The following is a 23,445-nucleotide window of genomic DNA, read 5'->3' on the forward strand; positions in this document are numbered from 1 at the left end:
ACACACACACACACACACACACACACACACACACACACACACACACACACATACTATTTCAGACACCAATCAAAAGGCCAGGTTGTCACCTGTGCTTCTGACCAATGGCTATAGATCAGATCCCTTCCTTGGGTTAGATTAATTTCCTAGGGCAACTCATTTGTTAAGCATTTTACTTAACAAATTAACAATTTGTTTTAAAAAGAATATAACTCAAGAGCCAGATGGAAGAGAAGCACAGGGCAATATATGGGGAAATGTTGCAAAGCTTCCACGCCCTCCCCAGCATGCCACCCTTCCCAAATCTCCATGTGTTCGCCAGTGTTCACCAACCTGGAAGCTCTCTGAACCCCATCCTTTTGGGGTTTTATGGAAACTTCATTGTAGGAATGATGGATTAAATCATTGGTCATTGGCAACTGCTGCAACCTCCAGCCCCTCTCCCCTCCCCAGAGGTCAAAGGGGTGAGGCTTAAAGTTCTAACCCGCTAAGCAGGTGGTTGGTTCCTCTGGTAACCAGCCCCCTATCCTTAAGTGCTTCCAAAAGTCACCTCATTAACATAATAAAAGGCAATTTATCACTTTCATCCCTTAGGAAATTCCAAGGGTTTTAGGAGCTCAGTGCCAGAAAGGGGACAAAGGGACAAAATCCAAATATATATTCCTTTTTTTTTTTTTTTTTTTTTTTCCGGTACACGGGCCTCTCACTGTTGTGGCCTCTCCCGTTGCGGAGCACAGGCTCCAGACGCGCAGGCTCAGAGGCCATGGCTCACGGGCCCAGCCGCCCCGTGGCATGTGGGATCTTCCCGGACCGGGGCACGAACCCGTGTCCCCTGCATCGGCAGGCAGACTCTCAACCACTGCGCCACCTGGGAAGCCCCCAAATATATTTTTCTTATTACGAGTCACAGTATCACACATGAACAAACAAGACAAAAGAGCTCTTATTCCTGCCCCTGAGGAGCTTGCTTTCTAGTAAACAATGATAAATCAGTAAACAAATAAAGAACCAAGATGACCACAGTTTGTGCTAATAGTTATGAATAAAATGGAGTTATATGTTGAAGCTACTTCAGATAGGGTGGTCCTGGAAGACCTCAGGGAAGCACGAAGAATGAGATTGTACCCGTAGATCAATGTCTACCCGCTTCCCTGCATGTCCTCCACCATCTTCTGCCTCTGGTAACGGGGAACGACCATGCTACTCTCTGTCGCTTTGAAGTAGACTTTTTCTTTCTTTTCTTTTTGAATTCCATGTGTAAGTGAGATCATGTGCTATTTGTCTTTCTGTGTCTGGCTTATTTCAAATTAGCATAATATCCTCCAGGCCCATCCATATTGTCTCCAATGGCAGGATTTCCTTCTTTTGTAAGGCTAAGTAATATTCCGTTATATATATACGTCACATTTTCTTTATCCATTCATCCACTGTCAGACATTTAGGTTGCTTCCATATCTTGACTACTGTGAATAACGTTGGAATGAACATAGGAGAGCAGATATATCTTTCAGATACTGATTTTATTTCCTTTGGCTATATAGCCAGCAGTAGGATTGCTGGATGACATGATAGTTCTATTTTTAAATTTTTGATCAATCTCCATATTGTTTTCCATAATGGCAGTACAAATTTACATTCCCACCCACAGTTCACAAAGGTTCTCTTTTCTCTATTTCTTCTTGAGTCAATTTTAGTAACTTGATTTGTTAAAATTGTTCATCATGTATGTAAATATGTATATAAAACTATCCTGTAATTTATGTAAGGGACTACCTAGACATTTTAGGGTATGATGTGTCAAGGCTCTTCTTTCTCTCTTGGAAGTTAGAGTCTTCAGATGCATGTGTAAAGAGCTATCAGATACTGAAGAGAAAACGGCTGCCTCACAAAACAGTACCCATGCACGATAAGGAACAGTCATCCAGTTTCTGGTTGGTGTGGAGTCTGTCTAAACCAGAGCAAGGTGAGATTGTATAGGTAGATTGAACCCTCTTCTCACCTGCTTCCTCAGGGTAGAGCTACTCTGTTTCAGAAGGTAAAGACAGTGTCAATTACAAAATTTTGATTTACAGAAATTACTGCCATACTAGTAAAAAGTGTCCCCTTGTCAGTTACCTATAATATTGTAAAATTGTAATAACTTGCTTTGATTTATAACCCAAAACATACTACGAAAAAGAAAAGAAAGTCTTAATGAGATTAAGTCTATCTGAGCTTGAACCAGGAGGTGCAACAGTAATTAAAATTTTCCAGTTAAGAGAAGTAAGTGAAACCAAAACTGTCCTCGATCTTTCATCTCAGCTGTCCAAAATCAGCCAGGCTGAGAGCTCAGGACTATCAATTGCCCATTTGCTTAAATTACTTTCCAACAACCCCTAGTTCATTCTCATGTACTTAAACATTTGTCTGCTTAATTATATCATTTTGCCTGGAACTTCAGACAACTTTTTTTTTTTGATGTGAAGTTTTTGACCCATGTAATTAATCAGTGCCAGAGATATGCTCAAATCTCAACATGACAGCATTCAGGAAAATATTCCAACCTCCCTCTATTGCCAGTACCTCAGATATTATGTTATGTCTTGATGCAGATATAATGAAATACAAAACTTCTAAATATGTTCTCAACTTTGAGTCTGTAGCACTCAACCAGTTACAGATTTCCTATGAGAAAGACTTTCTCTCTTCCTGCATTGTCTTATCTCCTCCCAGAATATCAACAAAATTCATATAGAGAAAAACAAATGATACATTTTCCTCCCTCCACTTGATCCCATTTTTGCCCCATTACTAATCAACTTTCATTTTTAAAAATGTCCCAAGTTTCTGTTTTTAAGAAACAAGTAGTGTGATACTAATACTTTTCAAAAAGAAAGGGATAAATCTGTTGTCTTTGGAGATCATACTGATTTTTCTCATGGCACATTCTGGAGCGGATTAGTGACCACTTATCATAATTGTTTTAGGAGTATCAATTGGGAGCATGGACCCAAATATTCTGGCTCTCCAGGTACTGCTCATGGAGTAATATACCTATGCTTTGGGTTCCAGCCCTTTTGAAAGACCTGTCTCCAGCCACCTGAAGGCATTGATGGTAAAGTTCTAATACATTTGGTTGATATGACTTCATTTTTTAAAAATAAAAGCCTGGAAATAAAACAAAATAAAATAAAAGCCTGGGACTTCCCTGGTGACGCAGTAGTTAAGAATCTGCCTGCCAATGCAGGTGACACGGGTTCGAGCCCTGGTCCAGGAAGATCCCACATGCCGCGGAGCAACTAAGCCCGTGTGCCACAACTACTGAGCCTGCGCTCTAGAGCCAGTGAGCCACAACTACTGAAGCCCGCGTGCCTACAGCCCATGCTCTGCAACAAGAGAAGCCACTGCAATGAAAAGCCCACCCACCGCAATGAAGAGTAGCCCCTGCTCGCCGCAACTAGAGAAAGCCCGCACGCAGCAACGAAGACCCAATACAGCCAAAAGTAAATAAATTTTTTAAAAAAAGATGGTAACTAGAAAAAAATAAAATAAGTCTGTTAGGATTACAACAGGTTTATTTTTAATTTGAACTTTAAAAAATACATTTTCAGATTATACTTAGAACTTAAGAGGAAATGTGCATTCATAACAAATTATTATCCTTTTGAAGACTTGTATTATATTTGGTGCCTTTAAAAAATCTGTAATCGTACCTCTGTATTTCTAAAAGAATTAATAATCAAATGAATTAGATTCCATCCCTAGGTCACTCTTATCTGGGATGGTTAGTAAGGTAGCTGTTCCCTGGGATGTGGAGTTCTTCATACTGTTTCTTAATCTCTATGGTAACCCTTATTCTCAACAGCACCCAGAAGTTTTATTTGTCTCTCCCACCCACGAAATCAATACTGAAATAGCCCTTTGAAACAGAGATGTAGAAGTAGTCTTAAATTATGCAGCATCTCTATTACTAATGAATGTACTTCTGTGAGCCCTTAAAAACAGTGCAGCTGCGATATCAGTTTTGTATGTAGTTGCTGGACAGTCAGAACAAGACATCCACTCTCCATAGGAATGCCACATCTGGAAATCTGTTAGTACTCAACTTTTCCTTCTTCCAAAACTGCTGAGTAACCTCTACAGAATGTTTGACTAAACTGCTTCCCCAAGGAAACTAAGAAAGGTAAGTACCTGGAGTGGAGGCAGATAGATTGTATCTCCAGGTGCACTGTTGACAGGATGGGAGACTGGACCCTTCTGCACCTACCTGGGGACTTCAGGAAGGGCTCGGGGAAGTGTTTCTACACCAAGAAGAATTCTAACCTGATTGCCCTTGCTACAGCTTTTCAAAACAAATCTTACTTGAATATATTTGGAACCTTCCTGGTTTGGGGCAAGTCTGGTATTTTCACTATTGCTATCATATTTTTAAAGAACGAATGTAATCAATTTTGGTTTAGTTTCTCTCTTTGTAAAATGTTGCTTATGTGCCCAACAATTTGTGCCTTAATTAATATACTCATTAGAAGATGAGGAAAAGTCCTACCTAAACTTAATTACCACGTAATTTTTAAAAGCAGTTTTCAACTATCCATATTAAGAAATGTCATTCTTAGAAATGTGTTAAGGTTTTATTATAGCATAACCCATTCTTTTTGTTGAAAGCAAACTGAGCTGTATACACACACAGACACACAGAAATACACAGATATATGTGATAAGGTGTTCAAATGGATATTATTTTTCAGATACTTAGTATGTAGAATGATTCACTGTAGTGCTATTAGAAATTCAAGCACTGAGAGCTTCAAATTTTGTCCTTCAAAATTCAAGTAAGGGCTTCCCTGGTGGCGCAGTGGTTGAGAGTCCGCCTGTCGATGCAGGGGACGCGGGTTCGTGCCCCGGTCCGGGAGGATCCCGTATGCCGCGGAGCGGCTGGGCCCGTGGGCCATGGCCGCTGAGCCTGCACGTCCGGAGAGCCTGTGCTCCGTGACGCGAGAGGCCACAGCGGTGAGAGGTCCGTGTACCACAAAAAAAAAAAAAAAAAAATTCAAGTAAATTTCCATTTTCTTGAAATGAGAGTTCAGTCCACTCTTAAAATTATAATGCCTCAAAAGTTCTAAGTATTGACCGTATTAGTTTCAGGAGTTTGTTTCCAGCTTCCCTAGAGAAGTGACCAGTATAAGAAGCTTCTCCCTGCTTTCCTTATTTTATACCCTCCCAGGAGTTTTTAGTCTCTCTGAACACCTTGTAGTCATCGTCCCACGGGTGAAATGACTTTGCTTAGTTGCCTTTTTGTTCCCCATCCAGCAGTTAGGACCACTGGCCTAAAATATCTCTGACACATCCGGCAATTCCACTGCAAAAGCTCCTGCTTAAAATATTGGTTCATTTCCAGTTACAGGGACCTTCTTGCCATCTGTTATTCCAAGAAATTCCTAAAATGGACCCAGATAAACAAGGTAAGTATTATTGTTAAGTTTTTGAGCACAGTTTGCAAACAGAAAACTCAGGCACAGACGTTGTATTTTCAGACTTCCGAGTTGCAGAGGAGTGACATTTGGCAAATGGCTGGCTGAAAAAAAACTAATGGATGATTGAAAAGACTTTCTCCGTCCTCTAAACAGAAATTCATAACATATTGACAAGTATTTGGTCTGTTGTCCCCAAAGCACTAAAAAATAATTTAACAAAAGACTTGATCTCAATATAATTGCACTTTAAATTGCTATTCAAATACACAAAAAGTGGCTTACCTTATTTACATATATCTTCATAGTTTACTATTAAAATGACATCACTGTAGATATTTTAATGTCAGGGGTAAGTTCACTGTACTATTTGAGGCCAAAGTTGAGAGAAAAGTCTCACAGCTGTTATTATATGACTATTTGATAAATGGGTAGAGGGAAACTAATTTCCTTTTCTTCCAGCATCTCTGAATGCCAGGGTAGGCCCAGGACTGGCTTGTGATATTTTTATTGTTGGACCTAGTGGCAGCCTTATTCCCCTAGCTGAGATCTAGATTGTTAACTTGGCTTGTTTTATATAAAATTCTGTACTATCTCAAGTTATTTATCTAAAACAGCATTCAGAATGATTCCAATTATCTGGGTTTCCCAGTATTGGGCCTTCATATTAGTAAGCTTAACACAAAGCAGTAGATAATCCATTCAAAGCCCCCTTTTTTCCCTAAGGAGTGTTTCTTAAATGTGGTGTGTGTGCATCAGAATCATTTAGAGGGTTTGTTAAAATGCTGGGCTCCACCTCCAGGATTTGTGACTCAGTAGGTCCAGGGTGGGGACCAAGGACATGAATTTCTAACAAGTTCCCAGGCCATGCTGATGCTGCCCACTTAGGACGACTGGCCTAAAGTATCTCTTTCTGGATCATCGAACTAGATGATGGGCTGTTGAAAGAAGTTTTATTACGTTCTTAGTATCTGTAGAAAATGACATATATTGATTTGGCTAAGTAAAAATATGAATCGTTTAAAGCAAAACAAGGTTCCCAGTTAAATTGCTTCCATGAACAAGACCATATGTAGCTTTGAAGCTTATATTATTATTTTTTTGAACATCTCAAATTACTTTGTTTATAGCTTTGGGTCTGATACATCCAGCAGTTGCTTCCTTTCTTGAGTCTTCTCTTACCAGCAGGAGAAAAAAAAAAGCCTTCAGGAAGCAGGGCTGCTAGTGAATCACCTGGGATACCCATTCGTTTTCCCCAAGTACTATATCACAGCTTGCCATGTTATGCTGCATAACTTCATCAGATGACACTGCAAAACATAACTTGACAGGAGCGTGATGGGCCAGATGGTAGAGCAGCCACAGAATCACTCTTCCACCAACAGCAGCATCTGGGAACCTGCAGACTCCCTAGCTTGCTGATTCTGTGTTCATTTGGTGCATCTGAGCGGAACCAGGGCACACAAATTGGCCAGTTTCCAGAAGGAAAAACAATGTCGGGCATTATATTTTTGTAAATCATTTCCACAGTATTGTGGCTACTCTCCACGTGTTCTCCTTCTCCAGACTTAGGGCAGAGGTATGACTTTCCCCCTACTCTAACATTGGACTCTTATCTGAAAACTAAGCATTTTTAAAACATAAGGAAATAGTAAACAACAAAAGAGAGTCAATTGTAGGTCTCTGATATGGTTATACCTGTTCAAAAAAGAATAACAAAATATAGAGGGCTTTTAAATAAGCTGTCTTGTTTAATGACACTTTCAGGCACAGCCCACATTCCCCTAAGGTAGGTGTCTTTGACTCATGATCACATATTGATCATTGAATCAAGGTATATTTAGGGAGAGGCCAGGGCTATGCTCTAAGGTCTCAAGGGTGGGTCTGACCTGGTTCGGCGCCGTAACGCCCTGAGTGGCTTAGCACAGTGCCTGGCACTCAATGTCCGTATGTGGAACAGCCACGACTTCGCGCCGCAACACTCAGGGGCAAGAAACAGCCTTGTCCAAACCAAAAGCTAGCCACTGTCACTTGGTATGAAATTTAGACTAAGTTAAGTTTGGGAAGCAGCCGTCCTGAGACAGACAGAAACCATTTCAGGTTTTTCCTGAACATCTGGTCTGAAGTGTTCAGAATATCTGGTCTGAAGTACCATCGTGGCCGCCACTCACTCTGCTCTTTGCCTTTTGGCTTTGGGGTCCACTTGAAGGCAGGGGACTCCTTGTCAAGACTGGACACAGAAATCCTTGCCAAGCCTAGTGTCTGGTCTCCCTAGTTACACAACGCAGCCATTCCCTCCACCCGGGGAACTGCTAGTAAGGGAAGCCCCGGAAGCAGCCCGCAAACTTGAACCCCAGTTAGGCATCTCCCACTTCCCTGTCCAGGTATCAGCGTCTCTCCCGCTCTAGGGAAAAGAGAGTCATAGCTAGAACAACACTAAAATCAAGATTGGTTTTCAAAGGCAACTGAGAATCCAGAATGTCTGTATGTATATGGGTCAGGGAGGAGGGGCCGGGACAGAGGATGAAGTTGAGGTTCAGGCAGTGAGGGATCCAGGTGATATTTGCCACAGCAGAGCCCCTCTCAGAGGGAACCTGCTCTTCTGGCCATCCAGCATCTGGTCACGTTTCTTCTGCTGAACCAGTGCACCTGCTTTGGAAGAACAACTTCCCCCTGATTTTAGTCCATGAAATTCTAGTAGTGTTGAACCCAACTCTCCCATTTCCATGGATGGCATTGATTCTTTGATGGGCCTTTCATACTAAAGCCTGAGTGGGTTGACTTCAGGGTGGCCCCTGAAACACTGACTCCTTAAAAGGTGGTAAGCCTCCCAAAGGAGTAAAAAGAGCTTAGACCTTGGAACACACACAGAAATGGACATGGAAACATTGCCTTTTCATTCTTTAAATTCTCCCACTGCTGCAAGAACAAGTAAGAAATTAATATCACCATAAATTATCCTGCCACATATGTTTGAATCAATGAAATGCCCCCAAAAATCCCTTGTTTTGTTTTGTTCAGGGCCTGCTTAGCAAAGGCTAAAGAGACTGCTGTGTTTCTAGTCACAAGCACTTCTCCAGCACACAAACCATTTACTTCCAGTTGCCTGAGTTTTATGGTAATCAGCTGACAATAAATTTGAAAATAGCTTTATTTTCCTCAAGGCATCTTCCCTTCAGCATAATAAATACAAGTAAGTTCTGGGCTCAAAGCTTGTTTGCATGTGAAGCCTTGCTTCCAAGTGAGCATTATGGGTATAAAGTCTATTTAGTTGAAAATTGTTATCACAAGAAATATTAGAGATGCAACGTTGCTTGGCAGTTCTTTCCAAAGTGTGTGACTGGTTTCCTCTCTCACTGCCTGCTGTAACAATACCATATCTTTACCATTCCTCAAGTTTTCTGCTCTACCATCTCTTCCTAATTCTGAGTGAACTTGTCCCCAACTTCATAAAGAAAACAAAAACCCTCAGACATGCCTTCTTTCCCACACCCACCATCATATCCTTTTATTCTTCCTCTCAGGGAATGAGGGGAAGTCCTCTCAGGGGCTTCTTGCCAAAGCTAATTCCTTCACCTGTACATCTTCCCCCATCCATTGCCTCTACCTCAGAGATTGTATCAGTTAGCTACATTTCAGTTACTTGTAAGAGAGAACTCAGCTCAAAGAGGCTTTATTACCCTATATAATTAATTACCTTAGGGAGGACTTGCTTGCTCTGAGCCCAGACGATGTCAGTAGGACGTGGTTTCTCTCCATCTCCAAGTTCATCTCTACTCTTCTTCGTGTGTTGGTTTCATGCTCAAGGTACACATCCCAACAGGAGAGTAACTGCTGCTCCCAGCTATGATTCCAATTTCAAGTCCAACAGGAAAAAATAAGTCTTCTTCCCTGATAACTTGAACAAAGAGTCCTTGATCCAAATTTCATTGGTATATTCTTTGCCTGACTCTGGTTATGAGTCCACATCTGGGGAGGACAATGATGCTCTCATTGATCGTGTAGGCCTGGGCCACATGTCCTCCATGGAAATAGGAGAATTCGAATGAACCCAACTAGAATTTCACGGACTAAGTTCAGGGGAAGGTGGTTCACCAGAAGAAATGTGAATGGATGTTGGGTGGCTATGGGAACATGTTGTCCTCTGAGACAGACTTTGCTATATCAAGTACCTCCTGGAACCCTACTTCCTGGACCCTCAACCTCATCCTCTCTCCTGACCCCTCCTCCATGACCCATACATACATTTTAGAATCTCTCCTGCCTTTGAAAATTAGTTTTGATTTTGTGTGCTTTTCTAGCGATGGCCCTCTTTTCTTCCCTTCAGATTAAGGATCTTGAAAGAGTTGTCTGCTTTTGTGTTTTTTTATTTACCTTACATTCATTGATCAATCCTGTGTAATTTGATTTCGGCCCCCATATCCCCATAAAAGTGCTCTTATGAAGGCTTTGATAGTCAAGTTAATCAAAAACAGAGACTAATTTTTAGCACATAGCTCATCTCCTTGTGGCTTCCACATACTGAATTATTGGCTTGTCTCTACTTTCTGAAACTCACCTTCCTTGGCCTTTGTACCATTGCGTCTCCTGGTTTCTTTGGCTTTCCCTTCTTCTTCTTCTTCTTCTTAGGTTTCTCTTTCTCCTCTGGTACCTAAATGATTATGTTTCTCAGGCGTACTGTTACTTAGCCTAATTTTCTCTTCACTTAAAGCACTCTTCTTAGGCAACCTAGTAGATGGACATGGTTTTGCCCACAGTCAACACTAATGACTCCTAAATCTCTATCCCATCCTAAATAGCAACCCTGACCCCCAGATACAGAATCAAAAATTGAGTCTTGTTCAACACCCTGAACAGCTCCCCCTCCCAGCCAGTATTCTCTAAAACTGAGCTCTCAGTCTGGTAGCCACTAGCCACATGTGGCGATGGAGCACTTGAAATATGGCTAGTCCAAATTGAGATGTGCTGCAAGTGTAAAAAGGATACTGAATTTTGAAGACAATAAGAACAGAAAATGTTTTATTGATAATTGTTATGTTGGTTACATATTAAATAATCTGATAGATTAAACGAAATAAATCATTAAAATTAATTTCACCTGTTTCTTCTTACTTTTTAAAATGTAGCTGCTAGAAATTTAAGGTGACATACTTGAATCATAGTGTATTTCTCCTATTGGACAGCAATACTCTAAAAATTTCTCATGGCTACTCCCTCCATGCTGGGAAATCTCTTTAAGCTTCTCCTTTTCATCACCACGTGGAACCCTCTGGCTCTAGTCCAGCATTCCCAGTTTCTGACCTGTTGCCTCTCACCTGGACTCTGCTTGATCCACAAGCCTTCTCAGAAAGATACCTTGACCAATATGTCTGCCTATTCTCTCAGGTCACCTTAGCTCCAGGATTTGCAGTCCAAGGACCATGCCCTCCAACTCCCTGTACTCCAAGCCCAAGTCTCTGGGGAAAAGTCCCAGTTCCAGAATCCTGGACTCCCAAGTGTCTGGGAGGTAGTTTCAACTGCCTATTGGACATCTCCAGTCAGATGTCTTACAGAAACCTCAAACTCAGATGTTGAAAATGAATTCCCATTCCACCTCTATGCAAAACCTTTATCCTCCCCCATTATTTCCTACACTTGGTCTCCCTCCCACATCCAATCAGCCACCAATCCCTGTCAATTTCCCTAGAAAATTGTGCCTCATATCTCCCCCCAATTTTCTCTCCCCAGTACCATTCAGATCACTATCATGTTATATAAAGTAAAAAATTAAACCCCTCCCATGATGTACTCCTGTACCCAGATAAACAGAAGTCTGATATATAACCTTTCCTACTGTGTTTATTGTGTTCTTTCTTGCTATTAGTTTTTATCATTTACAAAAATAGGACCATACTAAGTTATAGACACATTGCTGTGGATTTGGGCTTATAATCATGCTTTAAAACATCTTTCAACCTCAAGATTGACAAAAATTTCTTCTTTTAATTGTCTTAGAGTTTTAAGAATTCATGTTTAACTCTGTAATACATCCTGGTGTTATTTTCGTTTATGATCTGAACTAAAGTGCCTATATTATATTTTTCTAAATAGTTATTCATCCAATGGCCCCAACACTGTTTATTAAATAATCTATAATTTCCTCATTGATATAAACCACCGATATGAGGGAAGTTGTTGATCCTCACGGAGTTAAAACATCATCTTTATCATATGCTAAAACCCTATGTACACATAGGTCAGTTTCTGACTTTGTCCTGTTCCATTACTCTATCTGTTCCTGAAATAAGCACACATTGCGTTTATTCTTACAGATTAATTTTATATTATTTTGTCCAGTTCAAAATGGTAGTTGGAATTTGGGTTGGAATTGCTTTAAATTTATAGGGGAGAATTCATATCCTTATGCTATTGAACATTCCTAATCCAGGAATATCCAGTAATGGAGGAAATAGATCTCTCCATTTATTCATATTATCTTTAATACAGCTTTCAATAAAGCTTTATAAGGTCTTACACATTGTTTTATTTGCTTTAGGCATTTTTAGATGTTAAAAATTACCTGTTCTAACTGATTATTCTTGGTATAAAGCAGTGGTACTCAAAGTATAGTTCCTGGACCGAAAGCATGAGCATCGCCTGGGATTAGAAATGGAATACCCAGGCCCCCCCAACCCAGACTCTGGGGGTAAGCTCTGCAATCTGATGCAAGATAAAGTTTGAAAACCACTGATATAAAGGAAGGTTATTGATTCTCATACAATTGTCCTAAGTCCAGCCAACCTGCAGATGATCCTCATGAATTATCTGGATAGAGAGGCAATCAGAACACCTGTACATCTCTTCCTTCCTAAAATTTATAACTCTTATTTTTATTTGTTTTTGTAGATTAGAATTCCAAAACAGGGACAGCAAATAAGTTCCGATTCTATTATTATATGCCAGCTCCAGTGGACTCATACGGACATCCTGGAGGGCTATCCTTCAAGGTCTATCAAGGAGATTCTGCCCTATCTGGCACAGTGTGGAGGGAACAGGGGTGGTCCTGATGCCCTGTATTTTACTCCTCTGCTTCAGACTAGAGTTGGATCACAGTGGTGAAAAGGGGGATGGGGGTGATTTTTTCCTGACTTTAACAGGGATGTCTTTTGTCTATCTCACTTTTATACGAAATTTGCCTTTTATTTCTGACATTTTAAGGATGTTTCCTCTCTTCCTAGATCATGTACCAGTTTTTAAAAAAATCAGAATGGCTGATGAATTTTACCAATGCATTTTGAGAATCCACTGGTTCAGTAACTTTTTTCCTTCTCTTAATATATTAATTAACTGTTGAACAAATTTTAAATTCCTGAAATAAATCTTTCCATATCATGGAACATAATTCTTTAATATGTTCTTGAAAATGTTTGCTAATATATTATGTTTTATCTTTGATTTCATCTTAAATAAGATTTGTTTATTTTTTATATATCTGATTTAGATGGTATTTAGATGAGACTTCAAACTTCAGACTTTTGAGTTGCTGCTGAAACCGTCCCATATTGGACAATTTTCCTTGGCCAATTAGACCAATTTCCTTCAAAGTCTGAAATCAGAATTTAACTAGTTTCTCTCAGCAATAACAATATTTTCAATAAAACTTTATCAAATGTTGGTATTACAGTTATGTTAGCCTCCTAAAATAAACTGGGAAGTTTTCTGAGTTTTTCCAGTTTTTAGAAGAGTTGAGTAACAGGGATTCCCCTATCCCTTGAAAGTTTAAAGGAATTTGCCTGCAAAACTATCTCTGCTTATGGTTGTTTATCTTTGATGACTGTCTTTCCTCGTCGAAAAGTCTTCTATAGTAATTAGTCTTTCAACTTTTTTTTTCATATGTTTTGATCATTTCTATTTTCTATTACATATACATTTTCTGTTACATATACAAATGTACAGGGCATTTGTATATTACATATACATTTTCTATTACCTAGATATGGCTCCAGAGCTTTCTCTTCTCTTCCCCTCTTCTCTTCTCCACACTGTGAAAGGGGTGAATACATACTCAGTGCCTGGTAAGCGCTCAGAAATGCTAGCCACTGATGTAGTGATGTTGGTGGTGGGTAAAAGAAGGTATATTAATAATTCTTTTCTGATTATAAAAATAACTCTATGCTCTTTCTAGAAAGAGCTCTTTCTAGAGCTCTAGCTCTTTCTATGCTCTTTATAGAAAATTTAGGTAATATTGACAAGTAGGAAGAAAATAACTAAGAATTCGAGCACTCAAAGATATCCACTGTTAACAATCTGATGAATGACACTAGAAATTAAGCTCCATGGGGCAAGAATTTTTATCTGTTTTGTTAGTTGCTATATTTCAAGAGCCTGGAATCATGCCAGGGCCATATAGTAAGAGCTCAATAAAAATCTGCTGAATGAATGGATGGATAGTCATTTTCATAGATGCATAAATATGTGTGTACATATGACTAGAATATATTAACAAACTGAATTTATATTCTACAGATAGTTTTTTGTCTTATTGTTTCATAGGCTATTTCATTTTTATATAAAAAGTGGACAGCTTCATGGAGGAGTCTCCTCACTGGGGGATCCCTTAGTTTGGTGGGCTCAGAGGAGGCTCTCTATGGTCACCTGCAGTCTAGGATAGCGTAGTCCATTATTACTTGTTCCCAGGTAGGAAAGAGAGCTCTAGAACTTGACTTCCTCACCTGCAAAATAAAGTAGGGCTACATGCTCTCTAGGATTTCCTTCTAGGATACGGGATTTATCTAATGAGACAGTCCTTTATCTATGATATTTCATGTTTTCTTTACAGATGCTCTTAATAGTATTGAGAATTCCATTTATAGAACAGCCTTCAAATTACGATCAGTGCAAACCTTGTGCCAATGTAAGTACAGGTTCTCTTGAAACACTTGAAATAATCTGACCCTGATGTGTAATGTAAAATTCATAGAAAACCAAAAACTCCCCCCATGTGAGTGACTGCTGGATCTAGAAGGTTGGACCTGTGCATCTACCCTACTTGTAACAGAGAAGATGGAGTGTGGAAGATATACCTGTGTGTTCCACCCACATGTAGCTTCGCTGACTGACAATAGACAGTAATTCATGGATGAGGATTTTAATTCTTTAAAAAAATGTTCCTACTTGGTTTCTGCAAATTTTTTGTTTGTTTATTTCCTTTTCAGGATACCAATATTGATGCAAAATAAAATCACAAAATAAGTTAGTTTAATATAACTTGTAGATTCAAATATAAACATTTCTAAATTCCTTCTACTACCTAAGACTTGCATTTTTAAGTTGTACCCCCATCTCTTTCTGAACCTGCTAAAGTAAGTTCAGATGAATAATCCTCAGGCCATAAAGTTTAAAAATCGCTTGAGAATTTCATGAGAACTACTCTTTTACATTAAATTTTATCTGATTGAATGCCATGGTTTCTTTTCCTATACCGTTATCTAGGTAAAATACAGTAAAAATTTTTATCCTGTAAAATTTCTCCAAAATGAAGTGACTTGGGTCCTGGCTGTGAAAAACGACAGGCATTCAGCACATCTGAAGTTACTGATTTCTAATAAGTTCTGTATTGCATTTTTAAAAAATCACTTTGTATAATTTATGACATTTATTACAGCAGACCTAAAAAAATTGTGTTTTATATATATATAAATTGTATTATATATATATATAAATTGTATTTTATATATACACACACACACACACACACATACATATGTCATTTTTCCAAAAGGTTGAAATTTTTTTAATATTTTGCCTCTGCCTAATAAGTTAGATAGACCAGTGGTTTTCAAACTGTGTTTCACAAAGTGGACATGGGTGTGAAGTAGGGTAAGAAAGGGCCAGCGAGGTGGGAAAAGGAAGTAGAGGCAAGTAGAGAAAACCCAAAAGGCTATCTCCTCTACCAGAACAGCTCTGTTTTGCTCTATCTTCCATATTGCATTTCTGTGAAAGTATCCTTTGAAGAAGGGATTCTTGGCTTAAAAAAAATTTTTTTTAAATCACTGATATAGACAAATTACTTATATTATTCCAGAAATCAGCAAAAGGCAGAAGATGCTCACTAAAAATTTACCTTCAATCATGTTATTTTCCTGGAGAATGTCTCCTATTAAAGAAAGTTAGTAGCCAATGCTCACATGAGCCTCCATCATTGTTCATATGAGCCTGAGTGTGTACAAACAATGTAATTCGAGGGTGTACCTTTCTGAATTTTTTATTACGCCTGCATCAGAAACAGTGAATATAAATAATATGTATGGGAAATAGTAACAGTACACGAAATCAGAAGTTGAAAAGTTCTACCTATAACAGATAACCAAACAAAAATTGGAAAACAAAAGTCCCTAAAACCGAGATAAACATATCGTGAGCTCCAGGCAGCAGGATCTGGAGAGCCGGAGAGCGTTCCTGCGCAAATCTGGTGGTGAGATTAATGGACACCACTATTATCTGTTTTGCTATAATACAGAAGTCTCGGCAGAAGACGCAGCATCCTGTGTACAGCACGCCAGGCCGAGGTGATAGGTTTTGTGATTGAATAATGATAAAAGAGTTTGCAGTCTCTACCACATGCAGCCACGTTTTTTTCACAGTCACATCCCAAAACATACCCCTCACTTTCTTAGACTCTCCCTTTAAAAGCAGTATCAGAGAACAAATAAAAAATTTTATTATACGTGCTAGATTTGTGTATGTGAGGTTGATTTACGAAGTAGACAGAAGTGCAGGGTTTTATCACTTCACAGCCTGAAGCATTTTAAATGCCAGCAGCTCTTGGTGCCACTGACATCCCCATCTCAGATGGCACAAGTGGGTGTTTTTTCATTTCGTCTGTCATCCTCCATCTGCAAGAAACCATAGGGTTAGTTCTATTTCATTCTTCCTTATATTTATTGCCTTGTAACATTTTTAGGAGAAGGTGATAAAAAATATGTAAGAAATAAACCATTATTTTTTGTAAGCAACTTTGGTTTTATTAAGTGCCTTTCTGGATAATAATACTGAGGAGACCAAGATCAAAAAAATAAACATTACTAAAGCAAGGGTGAGACCTAAGGAGTCTAATTCAGCAACTGCTCTTTTATAAAGTTCACTGAGTTTTTTAAGTAATGCATTTGCATTTTTATACACAATATTCCTTCTCGAGCTAGGCTGTAGACAAGAAAAAATGATATTTGAACATGAAAGATGAATTTTCTCAATCCACTTAATAAACAGTATAAAAATGTTTTTCCCAACTTTTCACCAGTGTCCTAACTTCTTCGGAAAGCTATTTTCAAGTTTCTCACTTGTTTCCCTTTTAATTTCCTTTTATAAAGCCACATCCTAGAGGTTATACTGGGAATAATGTTCTAACTATGCTTTACAAACAGATGCACTTTTCCAAAATCAAATCAACTGTTAGAATAGGAACACTTGAATTATACACAAGAGAGATGTATCCAAATAGTGGCCATATGTAATTCCCTTAAAAAAACAGCTGCCGTATAAAACAGTCTTCATTAAAGACTAGATGATGTTTACTTTTTTGAAGTCTTTTGTTCAGATCAGAGGTGATGCAGTGTTTCCTTTGCTTCCTGCAGTGGACTTGATTGACAGTTCTCTGATTCAGCATGTCCTACTACGTCAGAGTCTCTGGGAGGCAAGAGAAAGTGCTGTCTCTGTGCAGCAGCTTTTTCAGGCTCTGCAGGAGCTGTTTCAGAGAGTCAGGGTGGAAAAACCAGGACAGGTGCACCCCAGAGCTTCGGAGCTCACTCTGAGCCTTCTCACAACAATGTATGACAGGTGAGGCTGAGGGGACCATGCTGTGACCTCACAGGGGGTATTTAGTTGCCTTTGGTCATTGACCAGTTGGGGTTGTCTAATATTTGTTCAAGGTTTGATATCTAAGAAGGCTTCTTTGTTTGTTTGTTTGCCTCAAATGTATCATTCAGGAGGGGAACAAAGAAGTACATGCTTATCAACCTCACTAATATGAATGATTCATGGACAGCAAAAAGGGGGAAAATCCACATTTTCATATGGACTCATTTCCACTCTAGAGAAGCACGCACACCTTTTGCTAGGGCAATTATGCATCTATGTATATATATAAATTACACTTTTCTCTTGAGTCCCCGGTAGTATATGTCTTTGCTTATTCCTTTATAACCAGTTGTCAGTTTCTGCTTGTGGGATAAAGTTGAATAACATGTGCATAAACGGCTAACCTATTGTCTTAGTCTGGGCTGCTATACCAAACTACCGTAGACTGGGTGACTTAAACATTTATTTCTCACAGTTCTGGAGGCTGGGAAGTCTAAGGTCAGGACACCGGCAGACAGATGGGTCTGGTGAGAACCCACTTCCTGGTACATAGAGGGCCATCTTTTGGCTGTGTCTTCACATGGTGAAAGGGGCGAGGGAGCTCTCTGGGGCCTCTTTTGTAGTAATAGCAATCCAATTCACACGAGTTCCACCCTTGTGACCTGATCATCTTCCCAAGCCCCATCGCTAAATACCATCACATTGGGGGTTAGGATTTCAACATATGACTTGGAGAGGAACACATCAAACAGCTTACACCCTGTCAAAGGCTTGATTATGCATGCTCTAAGTCAGTGGTGTTGGGGGTGTGTGTTTGTGTGTGTGTTTGCCACTTTTATGCCCCACTTCAGTTGTGTTTATTTTACGTGGTCTTGACCCATTAGCCTTCATCCTGTAGAATGGAGTTCTAAAAGCTCACAGTAAATATAAAACATTTGGAAAGTGCAGAAAAGAGTGAAGAAGAAGAAATACCACCCCAAAGCCTGCCTCCCAAAGGCAAGCACAGTTTAACCACTTGGCAAATTCCTTACTAGTTTATTATTTATTTATTTTTGTTGTTGTACAAATAGTATATAAGCATGTTCTCAAGTTATTTTTTCATGATTTCAGTCTTCTTAAGCATTATGATTTTGGCTGTCCTTTCTTGTATCAATGCCTGCCTCTAACAATCCTCCAGCGTTTGATACATTGTATTTTGTAGGTTTGGAAACTGCACAGCCAGTGGGCACAGGGTGACGAGGCTCTAAGTGAGGGCCTGAGAACGGGGGGATTTTTTTTAATATAAATGTTTGCTCCTTCTGCCTGCCTTTTGGTCCTTGTCTCTGTTGTTTGGTTTCCCAGCTTGTGAGCCCTAAAGGAAGTGAGACTGCCTGGTCCAGGAGGACCCAGGAAGACCCAGGAAGATGCCTGTGTCTCCAGTGCCTAGGACAGTGCTTAGTACAGAGAAAGCACCCAATAAACATTTGTTGAACAGATGAATGAATGAATAAATGAAGGATGAAATATTTTCATTCAATTCTTAGTTCTGTCAAATTCTAGTATAGGAAAACGGACCATGAAAAGAGTGAACTTGTAACACAGTGTCAGAAATGTCCATTCAGGGACTTCCCTGGCGGTCCAGTGGTTAAGACCCTGAGCTACCGCTGCAGGGGGCGCAGGTTCCATCCCTTGTTGGGGAGCTAAGATCCCACATGCTGCACAGTGCAGCCAAAAGAAAGAAAGAAAGAAAGAAAGAAATGTCCATTCATAGTCATGGTTTTTATAAACCACTTCACCAAGAATAACCCTGCCTTCCCCATTCGTATCTCTGTTTTGTTGCCATGCAGCTCGGGAACGGGTTTTCTCAAGCTTGGACCTGCAGCCGCCGCCCTGATTGCCCTCTCAGGGGATAGTCCTCTTACAAAATACAGAGGTAACATATGTAGGAGTTTTGAATGTCTGAAGTGCGGTGACAACCAAATCTCTCCAACACGTTATCTGCTTCACTCACTCCTGTATCCCCGCCACACTGCTCTGGTTCGACAAGTACTCAGCAAGACTTAGAATTTTTCAAGATGTTGATCTATGCTTTCTAACTATTCATAATTTGGTTATCCTTGATATTTATTTGTATAGGGATTATTCAGACACCAGTAGTTATTATTCCCTTAAAGACAGACTCTGCTCACATCGCCATTTACCAACCTTGTGGTCTTTGTCATTGATGTGCTAGATTATCAAAAAGTTGAAATGCGAATGGGTCTTCATTAGTTATCAAATTATTTAGTTTGGGAAGCCTTCAAAACAGCAAGCAAATAACCAAGAATTATAACTTTCACCTTTATAGCCACAAATAAACTGTTTAGAATTCAAAGCACATATTCTTCGAAGATATATAGCAAGTATTCAGTTTAAAGATTTCTTTCCCCCCTTATGTGTCTAGCTCTTTTTCAGCTCTATGCAGAAAATAACAGGGGAGGTTATAATTCTGGAGGACGCATGACTCGAAGGATTTTGAGAAACCTACTAACAGATCTACAACAGGTAAATCTCTAATACTTAAGAATTCTAAATTTGTTCCAGTTATATTAGTCACATTTATTATTAAAGGATCTTATTTTTACAGTGTCAGTTCTACCTTAATATAGCTGTCCATGCAACCTCTCTCCTCTTTACCTGGTATTATCTGAATATAGGCTGATCTATTGCAATTGCTTCCTAACTGGTTTGCCCAACTCAATCCTCTCCTCTCTGCAACTCTTCCTCCACACAGCAGCCAGTGACTCTTCCAAAATGTAAATGTAAATGCCTAAAATTCTTCGTTGGCCATATTCTGTCATAGAATAAAACCTGAACTCAGCATCACGGGCAAAGCTTTCATGATTTGACTCAATCCTTCTCTTTTCAGAAAGAGGTAAATCATGATACTTATACAAATATAAAATGAACATGTATTCAAAATTTTATTTAATTTGTTAATTAGAAGAGGGCTCCAGTAAGTTACAACTAGTTGAAAGAAATAACCAAAGAACAGACAAGCTGATAGATTAAGAATGTTACAATGAATTTGCAGGTGGACCCAAGACTGACTTCGGGCTGAAGGGGAGGGTTGTCCCTCAACCAGGACAGAATTTATTTGCATGTCTATAGATCAGAATTATTTGCATTGTGATCAGTTGTCTACAAGTTAACATTAATGTCTACGAAATTATAAAATAGCTTAGTCAAAGACAGTGATGCATATCACTATAGGTTCAGATAATCCCCATTGAAACAATATCCAGTGGTTTCTTTTGCGTATTCCACAGTGTTTAAGTTTTCCTTCCATCATTGTCACTCTTGCGTATCAAAATTGTTACTGTACCTGACATGCACCAAGTTTTCCATGCCTGACTTGTGCAGGTGCAATCTGTCTGCAACACCACTGCCTCTCCTTTCACTTGACAAATACTGTTTGTCTTTCAAGATCACTCAAATATCAGTCACCTCTTCACTGAAAGCTCCTTTAACTCTTGTACATAATTTTGTTACAGCACTTGTCAAATGCTGTTGCAATTATGTCCTAAGTATATGCTTTTCCCACTAGGCTGCTTCTCAAGGGCAAGAATTTTATCTCATTTATCTTTATGGCTTGAAAAATTCTTGATACTAAAGTCTTCAACGGTGCTTAATGGAAACATAGATGAAATGCAACCCCAAATACTCAAATAGTTGCTTTCCATCATTTCCTATTCTTTAAGAATGTGCAAATGTAGTGTTGTTTTTATCCATACTAGGCAAGGGAATTAACCTCCTTAAAGTAAATATGTTTCTTAAATATTAAAATGATGTAAAATCATGTAAACAAGCGAGATCTTCTGCAAATGGGTTAAGCAGGCTCTGGATTATCTTGTGTACAGTGGTCACTGTCCTCCTGTATCTTTTACCCCTATTTCAAGGATGTATCTATTCTTCTTCAAGCCCCTGTAAAATCCCCAAACTAGGTTTTCCTCACTGTGAAGCCATAGTAATTTTCTGTCATTTTTCTGCTGGGTCTGGACTGTAGGGGAGAAAAAAGTTTCTTTTTCCTTGAAACATCTTAAGTTCTGTGACTGGGGCCCTATGTATTGGACTGGCAAAAGACAGAATTAACAAGAGAAAAACAAACCAAAGTTTAAATGTGTATGGTGCATACACATGGGAACACCCAGTGATGAGTAACTCAAAGAGGTGGATGGAACTCAGGCTTGTAAATTATTTTACACTAAACAAAGGGAAGGGGGCTCTGGGCTTCTGGGTGGGGGGAGGCAAGTTATGAGAAAGTGACCGGGAAATAGATGGTGAACAAAGGTTGTTTAGTAAGGTTTGTTATGCAGATTTAAGTCTGTGAGTTTTCCATTAATAAGTGTTGTTAAGAGTCCTCCTCTTCCTGATAAGGAAAGGGAGACACTATTGGTAAAAAGAAATTTGCTTTATAAATGTAAATTTCCTTTACAAAAGGAAAAGCTGTGCCCTGTTTTTATAGCTTTTTCTGCATCTACTGGTTCTCAATGGCCTTTAGTTCAAAACAATACGTATGCCAAGGGCTCGTATTTTGGGGTGACATATTCCGGTACCCTTCAGAACCGAGGATTCTGAACTGGGGATAATTATGATACAAGTGGGAGTGGGTAAGGAAAGAGATTATCAGACAGGGAATATGATTTAGAAAAACCTATCCAAAATTACCTTTGCTTTGATTTGGCCTTAATAGTAATAGTTTATGTTCATATTGATTGTAATAATTAATATTTAATGTATTCTGTAAATTCCAAAGAATATGTAAGATGTCCATATTTTTTAAGTGGAGCAATGATTTTTTTTTTTTTAATTCCTAAGTTTCAAACATCATATGTAGTTATTTAAGAGCCACTCTGGTGGTTGCTGTAGCACATGGGCCCTGTTTTCTGCTGACTCCAGGCATGTTAAGGAGCTACTTCCCCATCAATCCCAACATCTTAGGGCTCAAGCTGCGGGGAGCCAGGGAGACTGGGAAAATCTGTCCATCCTTTTGTGCAACCAGGCTTGTTACACTAAGGTGTTGAGGTGGATGTAATGAAAGAAGATGGACGGAGGGGCATTTTCCTCCTCCTGAAATCCTGTGCTGTTTCCTCACTACTACAGCCGGCCCCAGGCTCGCTCCCCATCCAAGAGGCCCTAAAAATCTGCCCTTGTTTCAGGCTCAACTGAGGTCAATGAGCTGCTGCATGGCAGCTCCTGCAGCGCTGTCTCCCCCCCCCCCCCCATGCATTAGTAGGATCCTGAGAAAGCTGTTAGGAAGGTGGAGATTTGCACGGCAAATTATCATCCCATTTACTACCATTAAGAACACTGAGATGGGTTCCCACAGAAAACTCCAGGCCCTACCGTGTAATCCCAACCCCTCGCGCAAGAATCGTCATTATCATTTCAAGTGGTGTTCTGCCTGTGCTGGCATGCTACCCAGCCACACTGCATCCTTCCGTAGAACACCTGCAAGAAATTAGTCAAATGGGCAATTCATCCACAAAATCTTTGTGCACACACTTAAAAGCCAAAAGTGTAGGTTAGAACCCACTACAGAAGTGAATTTTCTTTTGACTGGTGTCAGAATCACAGAGCTGGCAAGTGGGTCCTATCTGATCCACATTCCTTATTTTACAAATGAGGCTAAACCCCTTTCTCAGGGCTCAAGGACGCCGTCCAAATAAGTGCTCCAGTTAGCTCATCAGCACTCTCAGGTCAAAGTATGGTTAGTGAGTTATTTTTTCAGACAAAAGCCAAATAACGCATAGTACTTATTCAGCTGGTGATGGGGTTATTATCAATTTAAAGTACAAGCCATCTTGTCAGGATTACGCAAATGTTTGTTGACTTCTGTCTGGCTAATTGTCAGCAAAGTGGCTCTAAGTGCCACTTTCCTGATTAGAAGAATGTTTATTCGAGTTGATGGGCTCAGCAGGGGGGTCTTTGAAATTACTTCTGAGCTTGGGAGCAACGCCTGCTGACAGACTGTGCTGTAGAAGACATCAGATGTGAAACTGGGACCCACAACCAAATGGGCATAAATGGAGGTGACAGGTACATGTATCTGTGCATATAGATAATGTCAGGGCCAAGTCCCTGGCCATCTCGGCAGTCACAAGGGGTTCTTAGTCCCTTAAACTCCTTAATGGGACTGATT

At 39.6% G+C, this 23,445-nt stretch overlaps 1 protein-coding gene across 1 annotated transcript in view; it reads left to right on the forward strand.

Annotated features, from left to right (window-relative positions):
* The first annotated feature begins 5,422 nt into the window (after window positions 1–5,422).
* DYTN (dystrotelin) overlaps window positions 5,423–23,445 on the forward strand; it is a 50,949-nt gene continuing 32,926 nt past the window's right edge. Inside the window, exons 1-5 of the mRNA XM_029224681.1 lie at window positions 5,423–5,441; window positions 14,269–14,343; window positions 17,063–17,264; window positions 19,112–19,197; window positions 19,708–19,808. Coding sequence (XP_029080514.1) covers window positions 5,423–5,441; window positions 14,269–14,343; window positions 17,063–17,264; window positions 19,112–19,197; window positions 19,708–19,808 — 483 coding nt within the window. The remainder of the gene's footprint in view (window positions 5,442–14,268; window positions 14,344–17,062; window positions 17,265–19,111; window positions 19,198–19,707; window positions 19,809–23,445) is intronic.

The sequence above is a fragment of the Monodon monoceros genome, unplaced genomic scaffold (genome assembly GCF_005190385.1).
Source record: "Monodon monoceros isolate NGI ecotype Baffin Bay Population unplaced genomic scaffold, NGI_Narwhal_1 Super_Scaffold_16, whole genome shotgun sequence".
Classification (NCBI taxonomy): Eukaryota; Metazoa; Chordata; class Mammalia; order Artiodactyla; family Monodontidae; genus Monodon; species Monodon monoceros.